The 22,070-nt window shown below is 47.1% G+C and overlaps 2 protein-coding genes across 6 annotated transcripts in view; one reads left to right on the plus strand and one right to left on the minus strand.

The window, feature by feature from the left end:
* PEX1 (peroxisomal biogenesis factor 1) overlaps window positions 1–8,989 on the minus strand; it is a 126,308-nt gene extending 117,319 nt beyond the window's left edge. For 2 of the 4 annotated variants that reach the window (XM_040352353.1, XM_040352352.1), the window contains exon 1: window positions 8,812–8,989. In XM_040352353.1, coding sequence (XP_040208287.1) covers window positions 8,812–8,922 — 111 coding nt within the window. In that variant the 5' untranslated portion in view covers window positions 8,923–8,989. The remainder of the gene's footprint in view (window positions 1–8,811) is intronic. The other 2 variants (XM_040352358.1, XM_040352354.1) reach the window with 1 other exon arrangement.
* Window positions 8,990–9,441: 452 nt separating this feature from the next.
* On the plus strand, window positions 9,442–21,003 carry RBM48 (RNA binding motif protein 48). 2 transcript variants are annotated; one of them, XM_040352361.1, is made up of 6 exons: window positions 9,442–9,565; window positions 12,595–12,785; window positions 15,731–15,876; window positions 17,382–17,710; window positions 17,879–18,289; window positions 20,821–21,002. In XM_040352361.1, exons 1-6 carry the CDS (start codon window positions 9,452–9,454, stop codon window positions 20,893–20,895), a joined length of 1,266 nt encoding a protein of 421 aa, XP_040208295.1. In that variant the 5' UTR covers window positions 9,442–9,451; the 3' UTR covers window positions 20,896–21,002. The 2 variants fall into 2 exon arrangements, with proteins under 2 accessions (XP_040208295.1, XP_040208294.1); XM_040352360.1 differs by having other exon boundaries at window positions 17,382–18,289; window positions 20,821–21,003.
* The last annotated feature ends 1,067 nt before the right edge of the window (window positions 21,004–22,070 follow it).

Here is a 22,070-nt window from a genome sequence, read left to right on the forward strand (position 1 = left end):
TCCTCCTGTGGGTGTAAACAGAGGAGGAGGGCTGCTGCCGGGTGTACCAAGATGGCCGTGGCTCCGAAGCTGCGGCCTTTCCTAACGTTATAGCCATGGCTCCGGAGGTAGGCTGAAGCCGCGGCCATAACGTTAGGAAAGGCCGCGGCTTCGGCCTAGCTCCAGAGCCGCGGACATATCATTAGGAAAGGCCGCGGCTTCGGCCTAGCTCCAGAGCCGCGGCAATCCGCGGATCACAGTGTGTGCCGATCCGAAGGGGGTGACCCGTTCGGATCACCTGTGATCCGTTGCAGCCCTAATTGATTCTAAGAATTCAACTAATTATCCCCCGCCCTATTTTTTCCTCTCTCCTCCCTTTGTTTTTTTACCCTCTACTCCTAATGGTAAGGAATTATATGGGTTTCACACAGGGAATTTTTCATTCCCCCTATCCACACCTCCAAGCACTGTCCCCTGGTTTTACCCCCTACCCACCTCCTAGTTCCTTCCCTTTTAGACAATACAGAACGAAATATCATTTTGTGTTGATAAGGAATTTGTTAACGATACTGTAACGGAACATCCAACACTCTGCTTGAGTGCTTCCGTCATATACAGCTTCCTATCAGTCTGGATATAGATATCAGATATTTCAGCTGCTCACAAGCACACAACGAGAAGAGATTTGTTTGTCTGCTGAACATGGAGTGTTTAATAGAACCAAGAATACAACCTTATATACAGTTTAAAGAGGAGGTAACCAGAACATAAATTAACATGAGCTAATTAACTAATCATTAAGGCTGCATTCACACCTGAGCGTAGGTCGTTTTGTTGCGCGTATTCATGCTTATTTGCGCGTTTGCATACAGCGTCGTCCGACGTTTTTGTACTTCGACGTTTTTTATTTTAGCCAATAGGAAAAATTATCATCTTTTCATCACTTGTTGCTATGTTGGTAGATTTTTTTTATCTTCTGCCTGGGTGAGAAGTTCTATTGATTAAAGCGACAAAACGCCCGTAGCAAACGCTCATTGTTGCTTGAATCAAGCGTTTCCATTACTTTCTATGGGAAATAGAAACGCTCAAAAACGCCCGATTCGCGATTTGGAGTGGAGATGTGAACCATCTCCATATGGAATAATGTATTTCTCTTATCGTCCATGGACGGACACAGCTCCTTAAATCTTGACAAGTGGGTTATGTTCCCTCTCCTGTAAACAGGAACATAACCCACTTGTCAAGACTTAAGGAGCTGTGTCCGTCCATGGACGTCAGAGAAAAGGATTTTACGGTGAGTACAAAAAATCCTATTTTCTCTTATCGTCCATTGACGGACACAGCTCCTTAAGTCTTGACAAGTGGATTATGTTCCTGTTTACAGGAGAGGGAACATAACCCACTTGTCAAGATTTAAGGAGCTGTGTCCGTCCATGGACTTCAGAGAAAAGGATTTTACGGTGAGTACAAAAAATCCTATTTTTTTCCCCCTCTATCGTTTTTGAGCGTCGCGCTTCAGGCGACAAAACACTCAGGTGTGAATGCAGCCTTACCCAGACTAGGTGACTCATAGATATGACCTTTCAGGGTAGATGTCTCGTCTCCTCACTCACCTGCTATACAATACACATGATCATAAGTGTAAACACAGGACATCTTCACACAATAGCAGGGTCAATTAGCACAGAGAACAGACAGATGGCTGGAGGGGGTGGCATTAGCATCTCCTTACACTATGTCCCAACAGTTTGAATCAGTCACTCTAATGGCATATACAGGGTCCCAGGCATACAGCTCACAAAGCGCACCATTCCCTCAAATGCCAGGGCCCATGATCGCAAGGCAAGAGGCTAGCATTCAGTCTCCTCCAAAAGCCTCTGTACCAGGTGAGTCTGTCACAGATACTAAGAAAAGCATTAAAATATATTCCCTGCAGCCAGCAACTGTAGACCTCTCCAGAAGCAATAGGCCCTTCCCCAGTAACAATAGATCCACCCCCAACCACTACATATCTCCAGCGGCCATCAGCAATAGACCCTCCAGCACCCCTTGCCAGTATATATATATATATTCAGTGTTAGAGGTGCCAGAACTGGGTTCATATGAGGAATGTTGTTTATAGACGAGTCCTGAAGAAGTGGCTTGAGACTGTGAAATGTGTTGACAATGTAATACGTGACATTAGTACAGGGAATAAGGAATCCTTTTACTGTGATGTGTGACCTATAGTGTTTGGAACAACCATTGTTGGGAGATTTTATGCCACTTTTGTAAATAAATGTTGATAATTTAGTACTTCTAGCTCTCATTATTGCCAGTCATCCTGGATTATCCATGACCGTGTTGTGTGAAAGCATGTTGCTGTAATGCACAGACCAGGGTGTGTTGTGCGATTAAACAGAAACACAAAAGGTCCATGTTGAGAAAACAATGGGGCAGATTCAGAAAGAGATACGACGGCGTATCTCCTGATACGCTTTCGTATCTCTGAGTTCCGACGGTCATATCTATGCGCCTGATTCATAGAATCAGGTTCCGCATAGATCTCCCTAAGATCCGACAGGTGTACGTGACTTACACCGTCCGATCTTAGGCTGAAATTCCAGGCCGGCCGCTAGGTGGCGTTTCGTTTTTTTTTACGCGACGAATATGCAAATGAGGATTTCCGCCGATTTAGAAACGAACGACCGCCGCATTTTTTTTACGTCGTTTGCGTTCGGCTTTTTCCGGCGTATAGTTACCCCTGCTATGTGAGGGGTATCCTATGTTAGGTATGGCCGTCGTTCCCGCGCCGAGTTTTGAAATTTTACATCGTTTGCGTAAGTCGATTCAGAAAAGATCTGGACGTAAGTTACGCTCACGTCGAAACCAATGACGTCCTTGCGACGTCATTTGGAGCAATGCACGCTGGGAACGTTTACGGAGGGCGCATGCGCAGTTTGTTCGGCGCGGGGACGCGCCTGATTTAAATTTTACACACCCCCTAGCCACGGAATTTGAATTCTGCCAGGGGGATTTACGATACGCCGCCACAACTTTAGAGGCAAGTGCTTTCTGAATAAAGCACTTGCCTCAAAAACTTGCGGCGGCGTAACGTAAATCAGATAGGTGAGCGGATCTTTAGATCCGTGTAAACCTATCTGAATCTGGCCCAATAAGTGCAGAAGATCCATCAATTTCTGGCCTTAAATTCCTTTAGCAGCGATAAATCACAAGGGAGAAAAGCCAACACCCCACATACAGTCCAGTGTACAAAATACAAAGTCCTGGAACCTTTCCCAACGCCGGGCTGATTTTACACCATAAATGAGAAGACAAGAAAAGCAATCCCCTCCCCCCTCCTATGAAAGTTATTACACATTAACATCTCCCAGACCAGACGATCTTGCTATAGGAGCAAAGGTTATGTTGTAATTGTATGTGTTACCGCTCACGTACAACATTTCTCATTGTTATTGCTGTAGGTCTATCTTTCCACAACAGTGTAATATTATACTGTATAATTAGATTCCTGTACAACAACAAATGTTAAAGTGGGGGTTCACCCGAAAAACACATTTTTAACATTAGATTGAGGCCAATTACGGGAAGCACAATCGGGTGTTTTTTTTAAAAAATCAATGCAGTACTTACCGTTTTAGAAATAGATGTTCTCCGCGGCTTCCGGGTATGATCTTCGGGACTGGGCGTTCCTATTTGATTGACAGGCTTCCGACCGTCGCATACAGTGTGTCACGAGTTGCCGAAAGTAGCCGAACGTCGGTGCGCAGGCGATGTATAGAGCCGCAACGACGTTCGGCTTCTTTCGGCAACTCGTGACGCGCTGTATGCGACGGTCGGAAGTCCCGAAGATCATACCCGGAAGCCGCGGAGAACATCTGTCTCTGAGCCTAGGTTCACACTGCTGCGAATTCAAAATCGCGGTAAAATGCGCGATTTCGCGGCCGCGATTTCGGCCGCAATTTAATGTAAATCGTACAGGAACTACTTTTTGAAATCGCAGATGTGGCGTCGCACTGATTAGGACAGTGCCATTGCCGACAATTGCCGGCAAATGCCGCCGATTTGAGATGCGATTTGACATGTCAAATCGCATCTCAAATCGTTCCAAATCGTACATAGTGTGAACCAGGGCTAAAACGGTAAATACTGCATTGATTTTTTAAAAAACACCTGATTGTGCTTCCCACGATTAGCCTCAATCTAATGTTAATTTTTTTTTTCGGGTGAAACCCCGCTTTAAAGGAAACGTTTTGGGAAAAAGGTAATAACCAGGTAACCCCTGCGCAATCGATCAATACCTTTCACTGTTATCAAACACACGGGCCCGGATTCAGATACAATTGTACGCCGCCGTAACTTAGGGCGCAAGTTCCGTATTCAGAAAGAACTTGCGCCCCAAGTTAAGGCGGCGTAGCGTATGTGGTCCGGCGTAAGCCCGCGGAATTCAAATTCTCCATGCAGTGGGCGTGTTGTATGGTAATGATGGCTGACCCCACGTAAATGACGCTTTTGGCTAACGGCGCATGCGCCGTCCGTGAACATATCCCAGTGCGCATGCTCAAGGGGTCAAGTCCTGGGGAAAAAAGTGTGGGAACTCCCACCCAAGATCCACTCCCCCCCCACCAAAAATAAATAAATTATACCCTCATATGCATAATTACTAAAACGCATGTTTTTTTTTTTTTAAGCAAGCTCTTTCTAAATCCCGCGATAACTCGCGGCAGATCTCCGCAAAGTCTCCTGGGAACAATGACAAAAGCTCCCAGGAGACATTGCGGCATCGAGGAAGTGACGGAATACCCGCACACTACCCGATGAATCCATATACAGGAAGCGGCCAGTAACATAAAGGATTACTAAGGTTCGCCTGCCCCTGACAGTGACTCGAGCTGGGCATCGCTGCTTAGTGAAGGATTGGCTCGTACGGCTTGGCTGCTCTAGTCCTGCAAAGGGAACCGAGTTCCCGCTGTGAAAAAAGTGCAGGAACTCCGTTCCCACGCGTTCCCGCAGGACTTGAGCCCTGGCATGCTCCAAATTACCCCGCGAAAAGCCAATGCTTTTGACGTGAACGTAACTTACGCGCAGCCGTATTGGCGAACGACTTACGCAAACGACGTAAAATACGACGCTGTTCGGTCGTTTCCAACGTCCATACTTAACATGACTTACCCCTGCTTTATGAGGGGTAACTTTACGCCGGAAAAAGTCTTACGTAAATGACGTAAAAAAATGCGCCGGGCGGACGTACGTTTCTGAATCGGCGTATCTACCTAATTTGCATATTCCTCGCGTAAATCTACAGAAGCACCACCTAGCGGCCAGCGTAAATATGCAGCCTAAGATACGACGGTGTAAGAGACTTACGCCGGTCGGATCTTAGGGAAATCTATGCGTAACTGATTCTACGAATCAGTCGCATAGATACGACCCCGCACACTCAGAGTTACGACGGCGTATCCGGAGATACGCCGTCGTAACTCCTATCTGAATACGGGCCACGGTGTATATACTCTCCAGTTGCCGCCAACACTGACCTGTGTTCTCACATCAAATCAAATTAAATATGCTATAAAAGTGCAGCGCAACCACGTGAGAGAGCAACATCTCCTAACCATCCAAGAAGTTTGGTGATGAACAATGCCTTTTCCAGCATGATGGAGCACCTCGCCATAAGTGATAACTAAGTGACTTGGGGGAACAAAACATCTACATTTTGGTTCCATGGCCAGAAAATTCCCTAGATGCTTATCCCATTGAGAACTTGTAGTCAATTCTCAAGGGGCAGGGGTGATAAAAAACCCACAAATTCTGACAAACGCCAAGCATTGATTATGCAAGAATGGTCTTCCACAAGTCAGGATGTGGCCCAGAAGTTGATTGACAGCATGCCAGGGCCGATGGCAGAGGTCTTGAAAAAGAAGGGTCGACACACCACAGATATATTCAATCAAAGTGAAAAAACCTCCATGCAAAAAGAAATAATGATTTGCATGTGCAGTCTACTGTGAATGTGATAACTAGTATTAATGTGTAAACACCACAAAAATATTAGTAGCCTTTTTTCTTCACTGTGTAAAGCAGTGGTTCTCAACCTGGGGGTCGAATGATGATTTGCCAGGGGTCACCATATCCTGGGCTGTTCCTGAAGCCCACACTGCTTTCTCAGCCTTTTTGCAGCCACCTAAAAGGCTGTCCCTGGAGCCTGTGGCCACCCAGCTGGGCTGGCCCTGAAGCCCACAGCCAACAAACTCAGCCTCTTTTGCAGCCGCCCATTCAGTTCACGGCATGGCTTGGGGGCAGAGACTAGAGGTCAGCTGACTGGTGAGGAATGTGAAGTGGGAGGGGCTGGAGGAGACCCTATCTCTTGATTTCGGCATAGGTGTCACTGCTACGAAACACCACAAAGACAGAGACACATTGAGTAACACTACTTGTGATTAGAGTTGCCATTACAAGTCCTCACTACAGTTCTCAGATCAGCAGGTCACCTTGATCAAGATCACCTAAGTTGGTAAGTTGGCTGATCAGAACTCCCCCCCCAACACTGCCACTAACCCCAACTCCCTGCCACTTGCCCCATTCCCCCCACCCTCCACATGGCAACTCAAAAAGCCATCATCGTGTTTTCTGCCACATAAACGCAAACTCACAGGAACTAGTGCACGATTGGACCAGTGCACATCAGTAAGTTCACTTTAAAATATAATGCACCCTTAAGAGCGGTGAATCGACATCCCTCTAGGACGCGGCTCATCCACTTCCGGCTTTGCATGATGACGTCACTGACTCCACCTCTGTGCGTTTCGTCACACAATTACGTGACTTAGTCAAGGATAACAGGAGTCATGACTTGCGGTTGGCAATTTAAACTATATGTAAACACAACCTTATTTTATTCCTGATATGTCCCTGCTGTACCATGTACTTGTATGAAAAAGTATCCTGTTCTCTTTGTATTGCTTCCTTAGTGTGAAATACCTCATGATCCTGCCAGTCCCTCTGCTCTCCACTAATGTTTAGACTTGTCCTGTAATTTAAATAAAGTGTGGATTTTTATATGACGATAAGCACGATAATAGCTTTTTATAAATTTTTTTTTTTTTTTTGTGCAATATCTCTACAGTCTTCTTTAGCCATACCAAAACGATGTAATACAAGGACAAAGCTAAATAGTCCATGCAATAAGTAGCAAATCCAGGGGTCCCTTGCATTACATAGTTGATGATAGGTCTAAAGAAGATTGCACAATCAGATTGTATAGCATATGGTCAGCCTACGATCATTGACAGGTGCAGCTGCTTCAGGTGTTTTGGCACTTCCAATGACTTGTAGAGGGAGAGAAGCCTTTCCAAAAAGTGTACAGAAGTCCCTGGACCTGAGCATGAGAGGATAAGATTTCTCTCCCCACTCTATAGGTAAGACGACAAACACCTGATGGATTGGGTGTGATGGGTGACCCCTGATTGGTTGTGTGAGATGGGTGACACTCGATTGGTTGTGTGTGATGGGTGACCCCCGATTGGTTGTGTGTGATGGGTGACCCCTGATTGGTTGTGTGTGATGGGTGACACCTGATTGGTTGTGTGTGATGGGTGACACTCGATTGGTTGGGTGGGATAGGTGACACCTGATTGGTTGGGTGTGATGGCTGATCCCTGATTGGTTGGGTGTGATGGCTGACCCCTCATTGGTTGGGTGTGATGGGCTGACCCCTCATTGGTTGGGTGTGATGGCTGACCCCTCAATGGTTGGGTGTGATGGCTGACCCCTGATTGGTTGGGTGTGATGGCTGACCCCTGATTGGTTGGGTGTGATGGGCTGACCCCTCATTGGTTGAGTGTGATGGGCTGACCCCTCATTGGTTGGGTGTGATGGCTGACCCCTCAATGGTTGGGTGTGATGGCTGACCCCTGATTGGTTGGGTGTGATGGCTGACCCCTGATTGGTTGGGTGTGATGGCTGACCCCTGATTGGTTGGGTGTGATGGGCTGACCCCTCATTGGTTGAGTGTGATGGGCTGACCCCTCATTGGTTGGGTGTGATGGCTGACCCCTGATTGGTTGGGGGTGATGGCTGACCCCTGATTGGTTGGGGGTGATGGCTGACCCCTGATTGGTTGGGTGTGATGGCTGACCCCTGATTGGTTGGGTGTGGTGGCTGACCCCTGATTGGTTGGGTGTGATGGCTGACCCCCGATTGGTTGGGTGTGATGGCTGACCCCCGATTGGTTGGGTGTGATGGCTGACCCCCGATTGGTTGGGTGTGATGGCTGACCCCCGATTGGTTGGGTGTGATGGCTGACCCCCGATTGGTTGGGTGTGATGGCTGACCCCCGATTGGTTGGGTGTGGTGGCTGACCCCCGATTGGTTGGGTGTGATGGCTGACCCCCGATTGGTTGGGTGTGGTGGCTGACCCCCGATTGGTTGGGTGTGATGGCTGACCCCCGATTGGTTGGGTGTGATGGCTGATCCCCGATTGGTTGGGTGTGATGGCTGACCCCCGATTGGTTGGGTGTGGTGGCTGACCCCCGATTGGTTGGGTGTGGTGGCTGACCCCTCATTGGTTGGGTGTGATGGGTAACACCTGTGTGTAGGGGAGATGGGAGGATGACAGCCGGGGGCAGTGTAGGTGACAGAGGGGTGTATTGGTATAGCAGTGAAGGTGCCTGTCCATGTGTGATAAGCAGATCAGAGGAGCAGTTGTAGTATTGGGGTATTGTAGGTAACACTAGCCAATCAGGGAGCACACAGGAGCCCAGTAGCCAGTGAGGTGACAGGTGAGAGCAGAGGGAACCCCTGATTGGTGGCACAGACGGTGCTGTCACTTACCTGCTCCAGGCGTAGCTGTGCCCTGAGCTCGGGGGAAAGGCGCAGGAAGGTGTCCTTGGCATTGGAGAGTGTCAGGGTGACAGCAGCCCCCGATAATCCACCTCCCAGCATCCCCCAGATCCACACCACCACCTTCACCTCACATCATCTCCCCCAGTGCAAGGGACACTCAGGAGGAGGGAGAGTCCATCCGACACACTGCAGGGGGGAATCGCCACTGACACAATTCATAACTCTGCTCTGATAGCACACAAGGCTCTGAGAACTGACGGCGTGAATATCAGTTCACTATTATACGTTAAATTTACCCTATACACTGCATTAGTAGCCAAAAATTATTTTATTCTGTTAAAAAAAAAAATCAACTCCCCCCAAGTTTTTGTACATTATGGTATCGTCCATCCAATCAAATTCGAAGAGACCATTTCCGGCGCTGGGCTGTATAACAGGATCGATATGCGGCAGACATTTTTCCGGAGACCCAAAACCTATTGGACTCTATGGAAAGAGTCGGCGACAAAATGGCTCCTGCAATGCGGACACCCTGGCAAACTTTTTAGTTTATGTTTTGTAAACATGAGCAGTTGGGAGGAGTTTGGTGGATTACAGTCCCCACGAGAGTCTACTGCCCGGGAGAAAGATGGCGTGTGAGGACTCTCGTTTACATCTGGAGGTGCGACCACACCATGAGCAGCGGAGAATCTGCGCCTCGAGGGCCAAGTACCGGGAAGGACGGAGACTGAGAGCAGTCCGGGTGTGTGATGGTGACCTGTGGGGGGAACTACTAGTCCCAGCATGCCCTCTTCTTGTCTTTGTTATTGGCTGCAGGGGGCTCACTATAGATGAAAGTGTATCCGAAAGTTTATTTAGTTCTGGTAAGACTAGGAGGAGGAGGAGTGCACTATTACAGTCATTCCCTTCACTTCCTGTCCCAGAGACCCAACAGGAAGTTAGAGGAAGTCCCACCCCTCTCCAGCCCTTGTTGCCTCTCATTTCCTATCAATGGTGGTGGATGACAGGCGACATGTTGGCTCCTCTTGGCTGTTTTAACCCTGAAAAGGCCAAACCACCGCCCCCGAAAATGGTCCATTGCGCTTGGTTGTGTTGCAATGCCCTCATACACTTCAATTGCTTGTTTGGTGGTCCCGGCTGCCTAATGTGACCAGGCCAGGGCTTCATTTCTACAGTGCTGAGCAGCCAGCGTACAGTCTTCTTCAGGTGGGCGGCCTGATTTTACCGCTCCCCGGCCACCCGTGGGAATGAGACTTAAGTCAGTTGTCCCTGGAATTGGTGTCCCCATTGGAAATCCCCCCCCCCTCCCCCTGTTCTGGGGACAACTTGTAAATGTTGGTTTTCATCCTCCATGTCCGTCACCAATAGAGAGTGTGAATGTTCTCTAAGGGCCGCTTCCAACCATGAATCACACAGGAAGGCGATGTGCCATTTCCATCAGTTCATTCTGAATGGGCTGAGATGGCACCAGAAGGCAGGCAGGGCCACCAAACACAAGTGTATGAGGGTGCAACACAACCAAGCACAATGGACTGTTTTGGCCCTTTTAGGGTTAAAAGGGCCACATATTGGTAGGAAGAACGCTCCTTACATTGGGGGTCAGTGGGAAGGATGCCCCTTACATTGGGGGTCAGTGGGGAAGGACGCCCCTTACATTGGGGGGGTCAGTGGGGAAGGACGCTCCTTACATTGGGGGTCAGTGGGGAAGGACGCCCCTTACATTGGGGGTCAGTGGGGAAGGACGCCCCTTACATTGGGGGGGGTCAGTGGGGAAGGACGCTCCTTACATTGGGGGTCAGTGGGGAAGGACGCTCCTTACATTGGGGGTCAGTGGGGAAGGACGCCCCTTACATTGGGGGTCAGTGGGGAAGGACGCCCCTTACATTATTATTATTATTATTATTATACAGGATTTATATAGCGCCAACAGTTTGCGCAGCGCTTTACATCAGGGAAGACAGTACAGTCACAATACAATCAATACAGGAGGGATCAGAGGGCCCTGCTCGTTAGAGCTTACAATCTAGAAGGGAGGGTCAAGTGGAACAAAGGGTAGTTAGCTGTGGGGGATGATCAGATGGACTCAAATGAAAAAACAGTTATGTGTGGGAAGGGTAGGCTTCTCTGAAGAGAAGGGTTTTCAGGGATCCTCTAAAAGCTGATAGAGAAGGAGATAGATGGATAGATTGGGGTAAGGAGTACATTGGGGGGGTCAGTGGGAAGGACGCCCCTTACATTGGGGGGGTCAGTGGGGAAGGACGCCCCTTACATTGGGGGGGTCAGTGGGGAAGGACGCCCCTTACATTGGGGGGGTCAGTGGGGAAGGACGCCCCTTACATTGGGGGGGTCAGTGGGGAAGGACGCTCCTTACATTGGGGGTCAGTGGGGAAGGACGCTCCTTACATTGGGGGTCAGTGGGGAAGGACGCCCCTTACATTGGGGGTCAGTGGGGAAGGACGCCCCTTACATTGGGGGGCAGTGGGGAAGGACGCCCCTTACATTGGGGGTCAGTGGGGAAGGACGCCCCTTACATTGGGGGGGTCAGTGGGAAGGACGCCCCTTACATTGGGGGGGTCAGTGGGGAAGGACGCCCCTTACATTGGGGGGGTCAGTGGGAAGGACGCCCCTTACATTGGGGGGGTCAGTGGGAAGGACGCTCCTTACATTGGGGGTCAGTGGGGAAGGACGCCCCTTACATTGGGGGTCAGTGGGGAAGGACGCCCCTTACATTGGGGGTCAGTGGGGAAGGACGCCCCTTACATTGGGGGGGTCAGTGGGAAGGACGCCCCTTACATTGGGGGGGTCAGTGGGGAAGGACGCCCCTTACATTGGGGGGGTCAGTGGGAAGGACGCCCCTTACATTGGGGGTCAGTGGGGAAGGACGCTCCTTACATTGGGGGTCAGTGGGGAAGGATGCTCCTTACATTGGGGGGTCAGTGGGGAAGGATGCTCCTTACATTGGGGGTCAGTGGGGAAGGACGCTCCTTACATTGGGGGGTCAGTGGGGAAGGACGCTCCTTACATTGGGGGGTCAGTGGGGAAGGACGCTCCTTACATTGGGGGGTCAGTGGGAAGGATGCTCCTTACATTGGGGGGTCAGTGGGGAAGGACGCTCCTTACATTGGGGGGTCAGTGGGGAAGGACACTCCTTACATTGGGGGGTCAGTGGGAAGGATGCTCCTTACATTGGGGGGTCAGTGGGGAAGGACGCTCCTTGCATTGGGGGGGTCAGTGGGGAAGGACGCTCCTTGCATTGGGGGGGTCAGTGGGGAAGGATGCTCCTTACATTGGGGGTCAGTGGGGAAGGATGCTCCTTACATTGGGGGTCAGTGGGCAGGACGCTCCTTACATTGGGGGGTCAGTGGGGAAGGACGCCCCTTACATTGGGGGTCAGTGGGGAAGGACGCCCCTTACATTGGGGGTCAGTGGGGAAGGACGCCCCTTACATTGGGGGTCAGTGGGGAAGGACGCTCCTTGCATTGGGGGGGTCAGTGGGGAAGGACGCTCCTTACATTGGGGGTCAGTGGGCAGGACGCTCCTTACATTGGGGGGTCAGTGGGGAAGGACGCCCCTTACATTGGGGGTCAGTGGGGAAGGACGCCCCTTACATTGGGGGTCAGTGGGGAAGGACGCCCCTTACATTGGGGGTCAGTGGGGAAGGACGCCCCTTACATTGGGGGTCAGTGGGGAAGGACGCCCCTTACATTGGGGGTCAGTGGGAAGAATGCCGACGTATGTGAGTCTCATTGATCTGTTGTATCCTCCTTCTAGGTCTTCACAATCAACCTCGAGTCTCGGTATCTGCTGGTGCAGGGCGTTCCTGCCATTGGGGTCATGCAGGAGCTGGTGGCACAGTTTGCCCTGTTTGGTGCCATAGAAGAATATAACGTTCTGGATGAATACCCTGCAGAGGAGTTCACTGAGGTGTATCTTCTTAAATTCCAGAGGTTACAGAGTGCAAGGTGATCTTCTCCGCTCCACAACACGGCATGATTGTACCATTTTATTTTTTTTCTGCTGCAGTTAAGTGTTGCTTACAGTCCCTCCCCCACCCTGTGACTGGACAGTGAAAAGAGAAGCAGCAAAATGATGTGCTCATCTGTCACTCTGCAATCTCCTCCTATCAGAATGCACTGCAGTATTGAATACAGAGCTGCAATCATTTTACATCTGGATCTCCAGGCATTATATGAAAGTTCATGCAGTTGCTGTTTGTATTCAATAAACAAATACATGTTCCAATATTATAAAGTCACCACTGATTTGTACCTGGATCTGACTAGGATTGTAATCCTGAGTACAGCAGAGCTTAGACTGGGAGTGGCAGCATTACAAGCCAATCAAGTCTGATGCAAGCAGATGTGTTGATGAGGGAGCAGAGAGATGATGCCATCAGTCTGCTGCTGCTTCTTTGCTGTCCAGTCTTTGGCTGGGGGCAGGGAGGTACAGCGGGTAAAATAAGTATTGAACATGTCACCATTTTTCTAGGTAAATATATTTCTAAAGGTTCTATTGACATGAAATTTTCACCACATGTCAGTAACAACCCATGTTATCCTCTCCCTTAATCAATGCCCCCAATAGCAAGCTGCTTGCACTGGGGACACTCGTGTGCTCGCTCCTGAGCCCTGCTATATGCATCCATAAGACACACAGAGCCACTGCTTGCCCCCCCCCCCACACTCTCTCCTTGTTGGCTCGCTGGCTTTGATTGACAGCAGTGGGAGCAAATGGCGCCTGCTGCCGTCTCAGCCAATGAGGAGAGGGATTCCCGAGTCAGCTGAGTCTCTCTTGCACATCGCTGGATCGGGATGAGGCTCAGGTGAGTATTAGGTGGGGGGGGCTGCTCAGAGACGTTTTATAGAATGCATGAAGGTTCAAATCCTTCAGCCTTTACAACCACTTTAACCACTTAAGCCCCGGACCAAAATGCAGGTAAAAGACCAGGCCCCTTTTTGCGATTCGGCACTGCGTCGCTTTAACTGACAATTACGCGGTCGTGCGACTTGGCTCCCAAACAAAATTAGCGTCCTTTTTTTCCCACAAATAGAGCTTTCTTTTGGTGGTATTTGATCACCTCTGCGGTTTTTATTTTTTGCGCTAGAAACAAAAATAGAGCGACAATTTTGAAAAAAATGCAATATATAATATATACTTTTTGCTATAATAAATATCCCCCCAAATTTTTATATATATATATATATATATATATATATATATATATATATATATATATATATATATATATATATATATATATATATATATATATATATATATATAAAAAGTCCTCAGTTTAGGCCGATACGTATTCTTCTACATATTTTTGTAAAAAAAAATCGCAATAAGCGTTTATCGGTTGGTTTGCGCAAAATTTATAGCGTTTACAAAATAGGGGATAGTTCTATTGCATTTTTCTAAATTTTTTTTTTTTTTTTTTTTACTACTAATGGCGGCGATCAGCGTTTTTTTTCGTGACTGCGACATTATCGCGGACACTTCGGACAATTTTGACACATTTTTGGGACCATTGTCATTTTCACAGCAAAAGATGCATTTAAAATGCATTGTTTATTGTGAAAATGACAGTTGCAGTTTGGGAGTTAACCACAGGGGGCGCTGAAGGGGTTATGTTTCACCTAGTGTGTGTTTACAACTGTAGGGGGGTGTGGCTGTAGGATTGACGTCATCGATCGAGTCTCCCTATAAAAGGGATGACACGATCGATGCAGCCGCCACAGTGAAGCACGGGGAAGCCGTGTTTACACGCGGCTCTTCCCGTTCTTCAGCTCCGGGGACCGATCGTGGGACCCCAGCGGCGATCGGGTCCCGGAGCTTCGGACCGGGTCGCTGGCACGCGCCCGCGACCCACGGCTGGGTAGATGTACAGGACGTGCCGGTACGTCCATCTGCCCAGCCGTGCCATTCTGCCGACGTATATGTACAGGCGGCGGTCCTTGAGTGGTTAAAACAAGAATTCATCTAAGCATTTCACTTTTCTACCCCCCCCCCCCCAATCTCCTAATAATTGGGGGGGGTTCGAACTTCTGCTAAGCAGAAGTGGGCACCTATCAAAACTACGTACCTGCTCCACCCCATCCCCTAATAACTTTTGCCACTTTATTTTTTGGGGGGGGGCGATCTGAGCGGAAGTTCGAAACACCCCCCAGCCCCCCCCCCCCCCCCAGCTTCTTGGGACATGACACAGGGAGATCTATTGGTGGGATCTCTGAAAACCTTTAATGAGCAATTTGATGGGTTCTCACCATCCATGCTGGATTTTATTTTTATTATGGAGAATATAAATGGGAGTTGGAACACACAAATGTAGATGGGAACACCCAAAACTCCCATGCAGACAGGAACCGTCTCCGGAATTATGACGGAGAGCTCACTGTTCATGTATCTAAAGCCCCGTACACACGGTCGGACTTTTGCCCAACCAACTTCAAAATCCGGCACTTTTCGTATTTGTCCGACCGTGTGTACGTTCCATCGGACCAACTTTTTTGGCTTTCATCGGACAAAAAGTTGGGTCTGCGAACGGACCAACTTTCTGGCAACAAAAGTCCGATGGTGCCTTGTCCGACCGTGTGTACAGCAAACCATCGGACTTTTGGACAAAGTACAAATGCGCATGCTCATAACCAATGTTAAACTCAACCAACAATAGCAGAAGTTAACCAAAGGGTGGCGGTAAAGAGCAAGTAAAACCATGTGATGTTGGGAAAGTGTTAGAAAAGTTTGCAGAAAAGTCAGAGCGTGTGTATGCTATGGGTGTGATCGGACAAATCAATTAAGACAAAAATCCAAGGGAAATTTTGTTGGATGTCCGACCGTATGTACGAACCTTAAGACTTCTAAGAAGCCAGTGGCCAATGACTTCTTTTTGTCTTGTCATTTTTAGAGTTGCCAAGCGGAAACTAGATGAACGCAGTTTTTTTGGTGGGATCCTCCATATTTGCTATGCGCCCGAGTTTGAGGGCGTTCAGGAGACCCGAGAAAAGCTGCAGGACAGGAGGCGGTATGTGGCGCGGGCCACGTCTGACAAAGGTTGGTTACACAGCATTACCTATCCCTTTTTGTCTTCTGTTTGTATATCTCTGAACTGCTTCCCACCCAGGTGATTGTAACTGTACGGGGGTCGACAAATCCCGGTCGCCATGGCGACAAGAAATAGTGTCCTGGCGACTTGGCTTGGAGCTGGCGCCATCTGGTGGTGAGCCGTTGGTATTACAGGTTATTACCACCAGATGTGTGAGCTGGCGCCATCTGGTGGTGGCCGTTGGTATTACAAGTTAAGCATTACAAGTTAAACAGCAATTCTAATGTGTTTTTTCACTATTTTCACTGCCATCTTCTTCCCTCTAATACAAACCCCCAAACATTATATATATTTTTTATCCTAACACCCTAGAGAATAAAATGGCGATCGTTGCAATACTTTCTTTCACGCCGTATTTGCGCAGCGGTCTTGCAAGCGCACTTTTTTGAGGAAAAAAATTACACTTTTTTAAATTAAAAAAATAAGACAACAGTAAAGTTATCCCCATTTTTTTTAATATTATGAAAGATAATGTTACGCCGAGTAAATTCATACCCAACATGTCACGCTTCAAAATTGCGTCCGTTCGTGAAATGCCGACAAACTTTTACCCTTTAAAATCTCCATAGGCGACGTTTAAAAAAATCTACAGGTTGCATGTTTTGTGTACCGTTCCGCTGCCAGTACCATGTGGTCCATGTGACCAATCGCAGCAGATAACATGACAGTTGTGATGGCTTCCTTTCATGACATTCATTGTATAAAATTGTGTTGCTAGCTGTGTTGGTCACAGTGATCTCATGGTACAGACGGGGGCCAATCGCATCCCATTTGTACCATGTGATTTGCTGTGGCTAATCGCAACAATACACACTCATTCAGTAAAAATATTTGCTTATAGCAGTGCAACATGAATGAGACCGCCTGCTTAGGGATGCATGGAACACCTGTACATGTCTTGTAGGCAAAAATGCACAGGTGTATGGATAGGTACACCCATGGGAATGAGCCCTAAATGTGATTTAATAAGCATTTTTTTATGAGATTATATACACACAATATTTTTTTTTTTATTATTTATTATTATTATTTTTATTAATATCATTATTAATTATTATTTATTATTATTATTTTTATTAATATCATTATTAATTATTATTTATTATTATTATTTTTATTAATATCATTATTAATTATTTTTATTAATATCATTATTAATTATTATTTTTATTAATATCATTATTAATTATTATTTTTATTAATATCATTATTAATTATTATTTTTATTAATATCATTATTAATATTTTTATTAATAATATTATTAATATTTTTATTAATATTATTAATATTTTTATTAATAATTTTTATTCAAAATTTTTTTTTTTGATTATTAATTATTTTTATTATTATTAATTATTTTTATTATTAATTATATTATTATTTTTTTTAACAAGAAAAAACTGTTATATTCTAATTTTCACCTTTTTTTTGTTTGTTTTTTTTCCCTCAAAGATGATCAATTTTCCAACAAGAGACAGAAAGCGCCTGAAAGTTCCACTTTAATTCCTGTACACTCTGCTGTAAACTGTGCTCATACCTCCTCCTATCAAACACCTGGACAGTCCGATGACTGCCCTGCTCCCTTCTATGCTCCTCCACCCTCAGTGACCCAGGACTACAGGCATGAGTTTTACCCTCCACCCTCAATAAACCAGGACTATAGACATGCATACAATCCTCCACCCTCGGTGTCCCAGGATTACAGGCCCGAGTACAATCCTCCACCCTCAATGAGCCAGGACTACAGGCATGAGTATTACCCTCCACCCTCAGCGACCCAGGACAATAGACATGCGTACAATCCTCCACCCTCAGTGACCCCGGACTACAGGCATGAGTATTACCCTCCACCCTCAATAAACCAGGACTATAGACATGCATACAATCGTCCACCCTCGGTGTCCCAGGACTACAGGCCAGAGTACAATCCTCCACCATCAGCGACCCAGGACTATAGACATGCGTACAATCCTCCACCCTCAATGAGCCAGGACTACAGGCATGAGAACAATCCTCCACCCTCAGTGAGCCAGGACTACAAACAGGAGTACAATCCTCCGTCACATTCCTTATCCTGGGATTCCAGAAATAAACCCAATGAAAGTGCTCCTCATACAGAAAGGCCGATTGGTCTGGCACAAGGACAACCCAACATTGTAAGTTCTACCAGGTTCATGCCAAGGACGACCCAGCTTCAGGAGAGACAGAGGAGAAGGGAGGAGAGTACCAGGCTGGCTGTATTGCCTCCAGAATCTCAGGAGATTGTCGTTGGACCAAAACTGCCAGAAATTCCAAAATTGGACATGACTGATAACTCCCTCAACATCTCTGCCGGCCTAATTAGATCAAAGCTGCAAGAGGCAAGTAAATGGGGTTTTCTGGGTTCTGTAACGGTCAGTACTATTGACGAGCATTGATACCTGATGTCTCCTCTATAATTCCGGCTCCTGTGAGCTCAGAGGGAGACGCCGGGAGTAGTGCAGAGAGTGGGAGGTGAAGGAGGAGGGGGACTTTCAATGGCAGCGCTGATTAGACTGTGGGAGGAAGCATGGAGAGGGAGCCCATGGCTAGATAAGGAGGTGAGATCCCCTGATGAGTCTGTGTATGGCAGCAGTGTGATGCAGAGAGCCGGAGCATTGTGTGTACAAGGCGTCAGTGAATACAGACTGGGGGTTGAGCAGAGAGAGAGCACATAGCTGAAGCAGGAGGTGACATCCAGTGTATGGCAGCAGCAATGCAGAGAGGGGGAGAACACAGGTGGATGAGACTGAACAACATGGCAGTAGGTGAGATCATAATAGCATTGGGTTATGATGCCATAACTGTACATGGAGCTATTATGCGCTCACCGCCTGCTACATTCAGTCCTATGCCCCTGCCTTCTCTCCTTCTCTTTGTAGTCTGCATTCACTGCTGCCATATACAGGATGACACCTCCTGATCCAGCCATGATACACAACTACAGAGGAGGCATCGGGTATCAATGCATACTGAAAACATTGGGCAGATATACCTCCAGCACAATATTCATTTGTGGTGGAACTCCATTTGAGAAACCCTGTGTTATGGATTTGCAGAGTGGTTCAGTAACCATACTGTTAATTACTGTTCCCCACAGGTCCTCCTCTTCTGTATGACATCACCTGGGATGAACTAGAGGAGGACTATCGGGGATCAAGGGGAAAAGGCAAGTTGCAGCGGCTTCCCTGTGCTGCTCTGCATTTAATTGTTACAGTAGTACCTTGGATTCTGAGCATAATCTATTCAAGAAGCATGCTTGTATACCAAAGCAAGTTTTCCCATAGGAATCAATGGGAACTCGGATAATTGGTTCCGGTGTATGCAGTACTGTATCTGGCCAGAGGTGCAGTGGCGCTCTGAGACACTCGGGAACCACCCCAGCGGCTTGAACCCTGCTCGCAAAAGTCTGATTTTTTTATTTATTTTTTAATAAAAAATGGCTTGTATTGTGAAACATTTGTATACCGTGTTACTCGCAATCCGCGGTTCCACTGTACATCTACAACTCGCTGATCAGATCCAATATTCTGTAAACTGTAGATCTTAAAATGTTTTTCAGCGGTTCCCCGAGATCTTAAACTTTTTGGTTAAGGGTTCCTACTAGGGTTGTTCAGATACCGAGCATTTGCCCGAGTACTTGTACTCGGTGCAAATGCTCCGATGCTTCACCCGATACCTGGACAGTCAGGGTGATCAGTGCGGTGGGGGAGTTACAAGCACTGATCACCGCTGACTGTCCTTGTTTCCTCCTCCATTCTGCTGCTGTCCCCCTCCATGCTGCCAACTTTTTCCATGCTGCTGCCATGTCCCCCCTCCTTGCTGCCGCCGTCATGCCCCCCCCCTGTCCTGCTGCCGTGTCCCCCCATGCTGCCATCCTGTCCCCATCCGTCCTGCCGCCGTGTGTCCCCCCCTCTGTGCTGCTGCCGTGTCCCCACTCCTTTCTGCCGCCGTCATGCCCCCCTCCGTGCTGCCCCTGTTTCCCCCCTCCTTGTTGCCGCCGTCATGCCTCCCTCCATGCTACGGCCGTGCCCCCCCCTCCTTGCTGCCGCCGTGTCCCCCCTCGATCTGTCAGGATGGAGAACGGCGGTAGGAGCCGGTAAACCCGGCTCCTACCTTTTGCAAATGTACAGAGTCAGTGATCACTGACTCTGTCCATTCACATAACTGAAACATTGTAACCTCCTGTGATTATGAAGTTTCAGTTTATGAATGAAGAGAAGCCGCTGGCTTCTCTCCTTTCATTTTCAGTGCAGCTGAGGCTGTAGAGAAAGGGACTGAGGAATTTGTGTCCCTAGTCCCTTTCTTTGTCTCAGAGGGGAGTTGTCAGAGGTCTGTTAAGACCCCTGATATCTTACCAAAGGACCCCCCCCCCCCCCCCCAACAGAGCTGATAAAAAAAAAAGGAATTGCAATAAAAAAATGAGTTAATTTAAATAAAAATTTAAATAAAAAACACACTGACAATGTACATTTACCCCCACACCCCCCTTAAAAAATGTAAAAAAAAAAAAACTACTGACACATGAGATTTAAAAAAAGTATCGGTATCGGCGAGTACTTGATAAAAAGTATCGGTACTTGTACTCGGTCCTAAAAAAGTGGTATCGGGACAACCCTAGTTCCTACAAGGTAAAAATGTTGAGCAACACTGGTTTAGAGCCCTTTTTTTGGGCTAATTTTGGCCCATTGGGGGACATCGCTTCCTGCCCTAGTGACACAACAGGAAGTTGTGAGATGCTCGGTGTGCAGTGAAATCAGAGTGAGCCATTTCATTACAGGAGGGTAATCTGTGGCAGCCGGAAGGGAAGGCTGGGGTTCAGCTTTAATGGTTTTGCTTCAGCTGTGTTGATCCGATGACTCTGTCTCCATAGGTTTCTGCATCCTGTACCCTGACCAGAACAGACCCACCAGCTGCTCCGCCCATCAAACAGAGAAGAAGAATCTAATCCTGTTATTCTACACACCGAACCCAGCGCACATATTTATTACCTTTTTTTTTTTATTTATTGAAAAACACAATGAACAGTCTCGGTTCAGAAAAAATATATATAAAATATACAACAAAGTATTTTTATACAAACATTGTGGAATGGTGTTTGTTTTTTCTCTTGGTAAATGAAAATGTATACTAATGGAAGTATGTAGGCTGTCACTGCTGGATCCTCTTTATGAAAATGCAGGTTGTCTGGCTGTCATTACAATCTTAGTTGTTAGCCTGGAACAAGTAAGGATAAAGATCAGGAGCTCTGACTTCAATTGATGAATGAGTCTTCTAGGTTAAAGTGGATGTAAACCCAATTCATGGAATTTGAACTGGGCACATACATCTGCAGTATTTTGTTATCTCTCTTGAAAGAGCCAAGTCCCATAGCTCCCTCCTAAACAATTCCTCTGTTATCAGCCTGATAACTCCTGACAAATTCTCATAAAAACAGTCTGACATTTCTGTCAGGGGAGGTTGCTAAAATAGATTGGCAGGGAGCTGACCCTGTTACAAAACACCTCTGAGAGTCTCTGCCTATGATGAGAGGGGGTGTGTGCGCGCCTTTCCTCCAATCGGCAATGTTTGCTATCTTGGCTGTATGCCCAGACATTAAACGGGAAGAGAAAATCTAACAAAATCTTAACTTTGTAAACCGTATATAAATGTGAAGACAGCAGATATACATGTAAAACTTATGTAGGGAGATTTGGTTTATCTCTGTGTATCATCTGAGGCTGTTCACTTCACTGGGTGTATGGAGGGTTTACATCCACTTTAAGGAAAGACCGCTAGGCTACTGGCATTTGTAGACCTTGATTAGGATTAGCTTGTCTTCCTTTTTTTTTTTTTTTCCTTCTCCGTTCAGTATTATTTTTTTAGAATATTGAATCGGTTCATCCAAAACTCGACGCACACAGATACAGAAAGATCTGCAGGAGATCTGCATGGCACCAGCATCTGCTGATCGCTGGTGCTATGCTTTACACAGGCTCCACGAAATAAAATAAAAAATAAATGTACTTTTTGCAGCTTTTTTTTTTTAACCCGTAATTTTTTTTATATAAATATAATTTTTCTATTTTTATTTTAAGTGAACTTAAAAGGATAAGTAAAAATGAAAGAGCTTTTGCTGCAATA

This window comes from Rana temporaria, chromosome 5 (assembly GCF_905171775.1).
Source record: "Rana temporaria chromosome 5, aRanTem1.1, whole genome shotgun sequence".
Taxonomy (NCBI): Eukaryota; Metazoa; Chordata; class Amphibia; order Anura; family Ranidae; genus Rana; species Rana temporaria.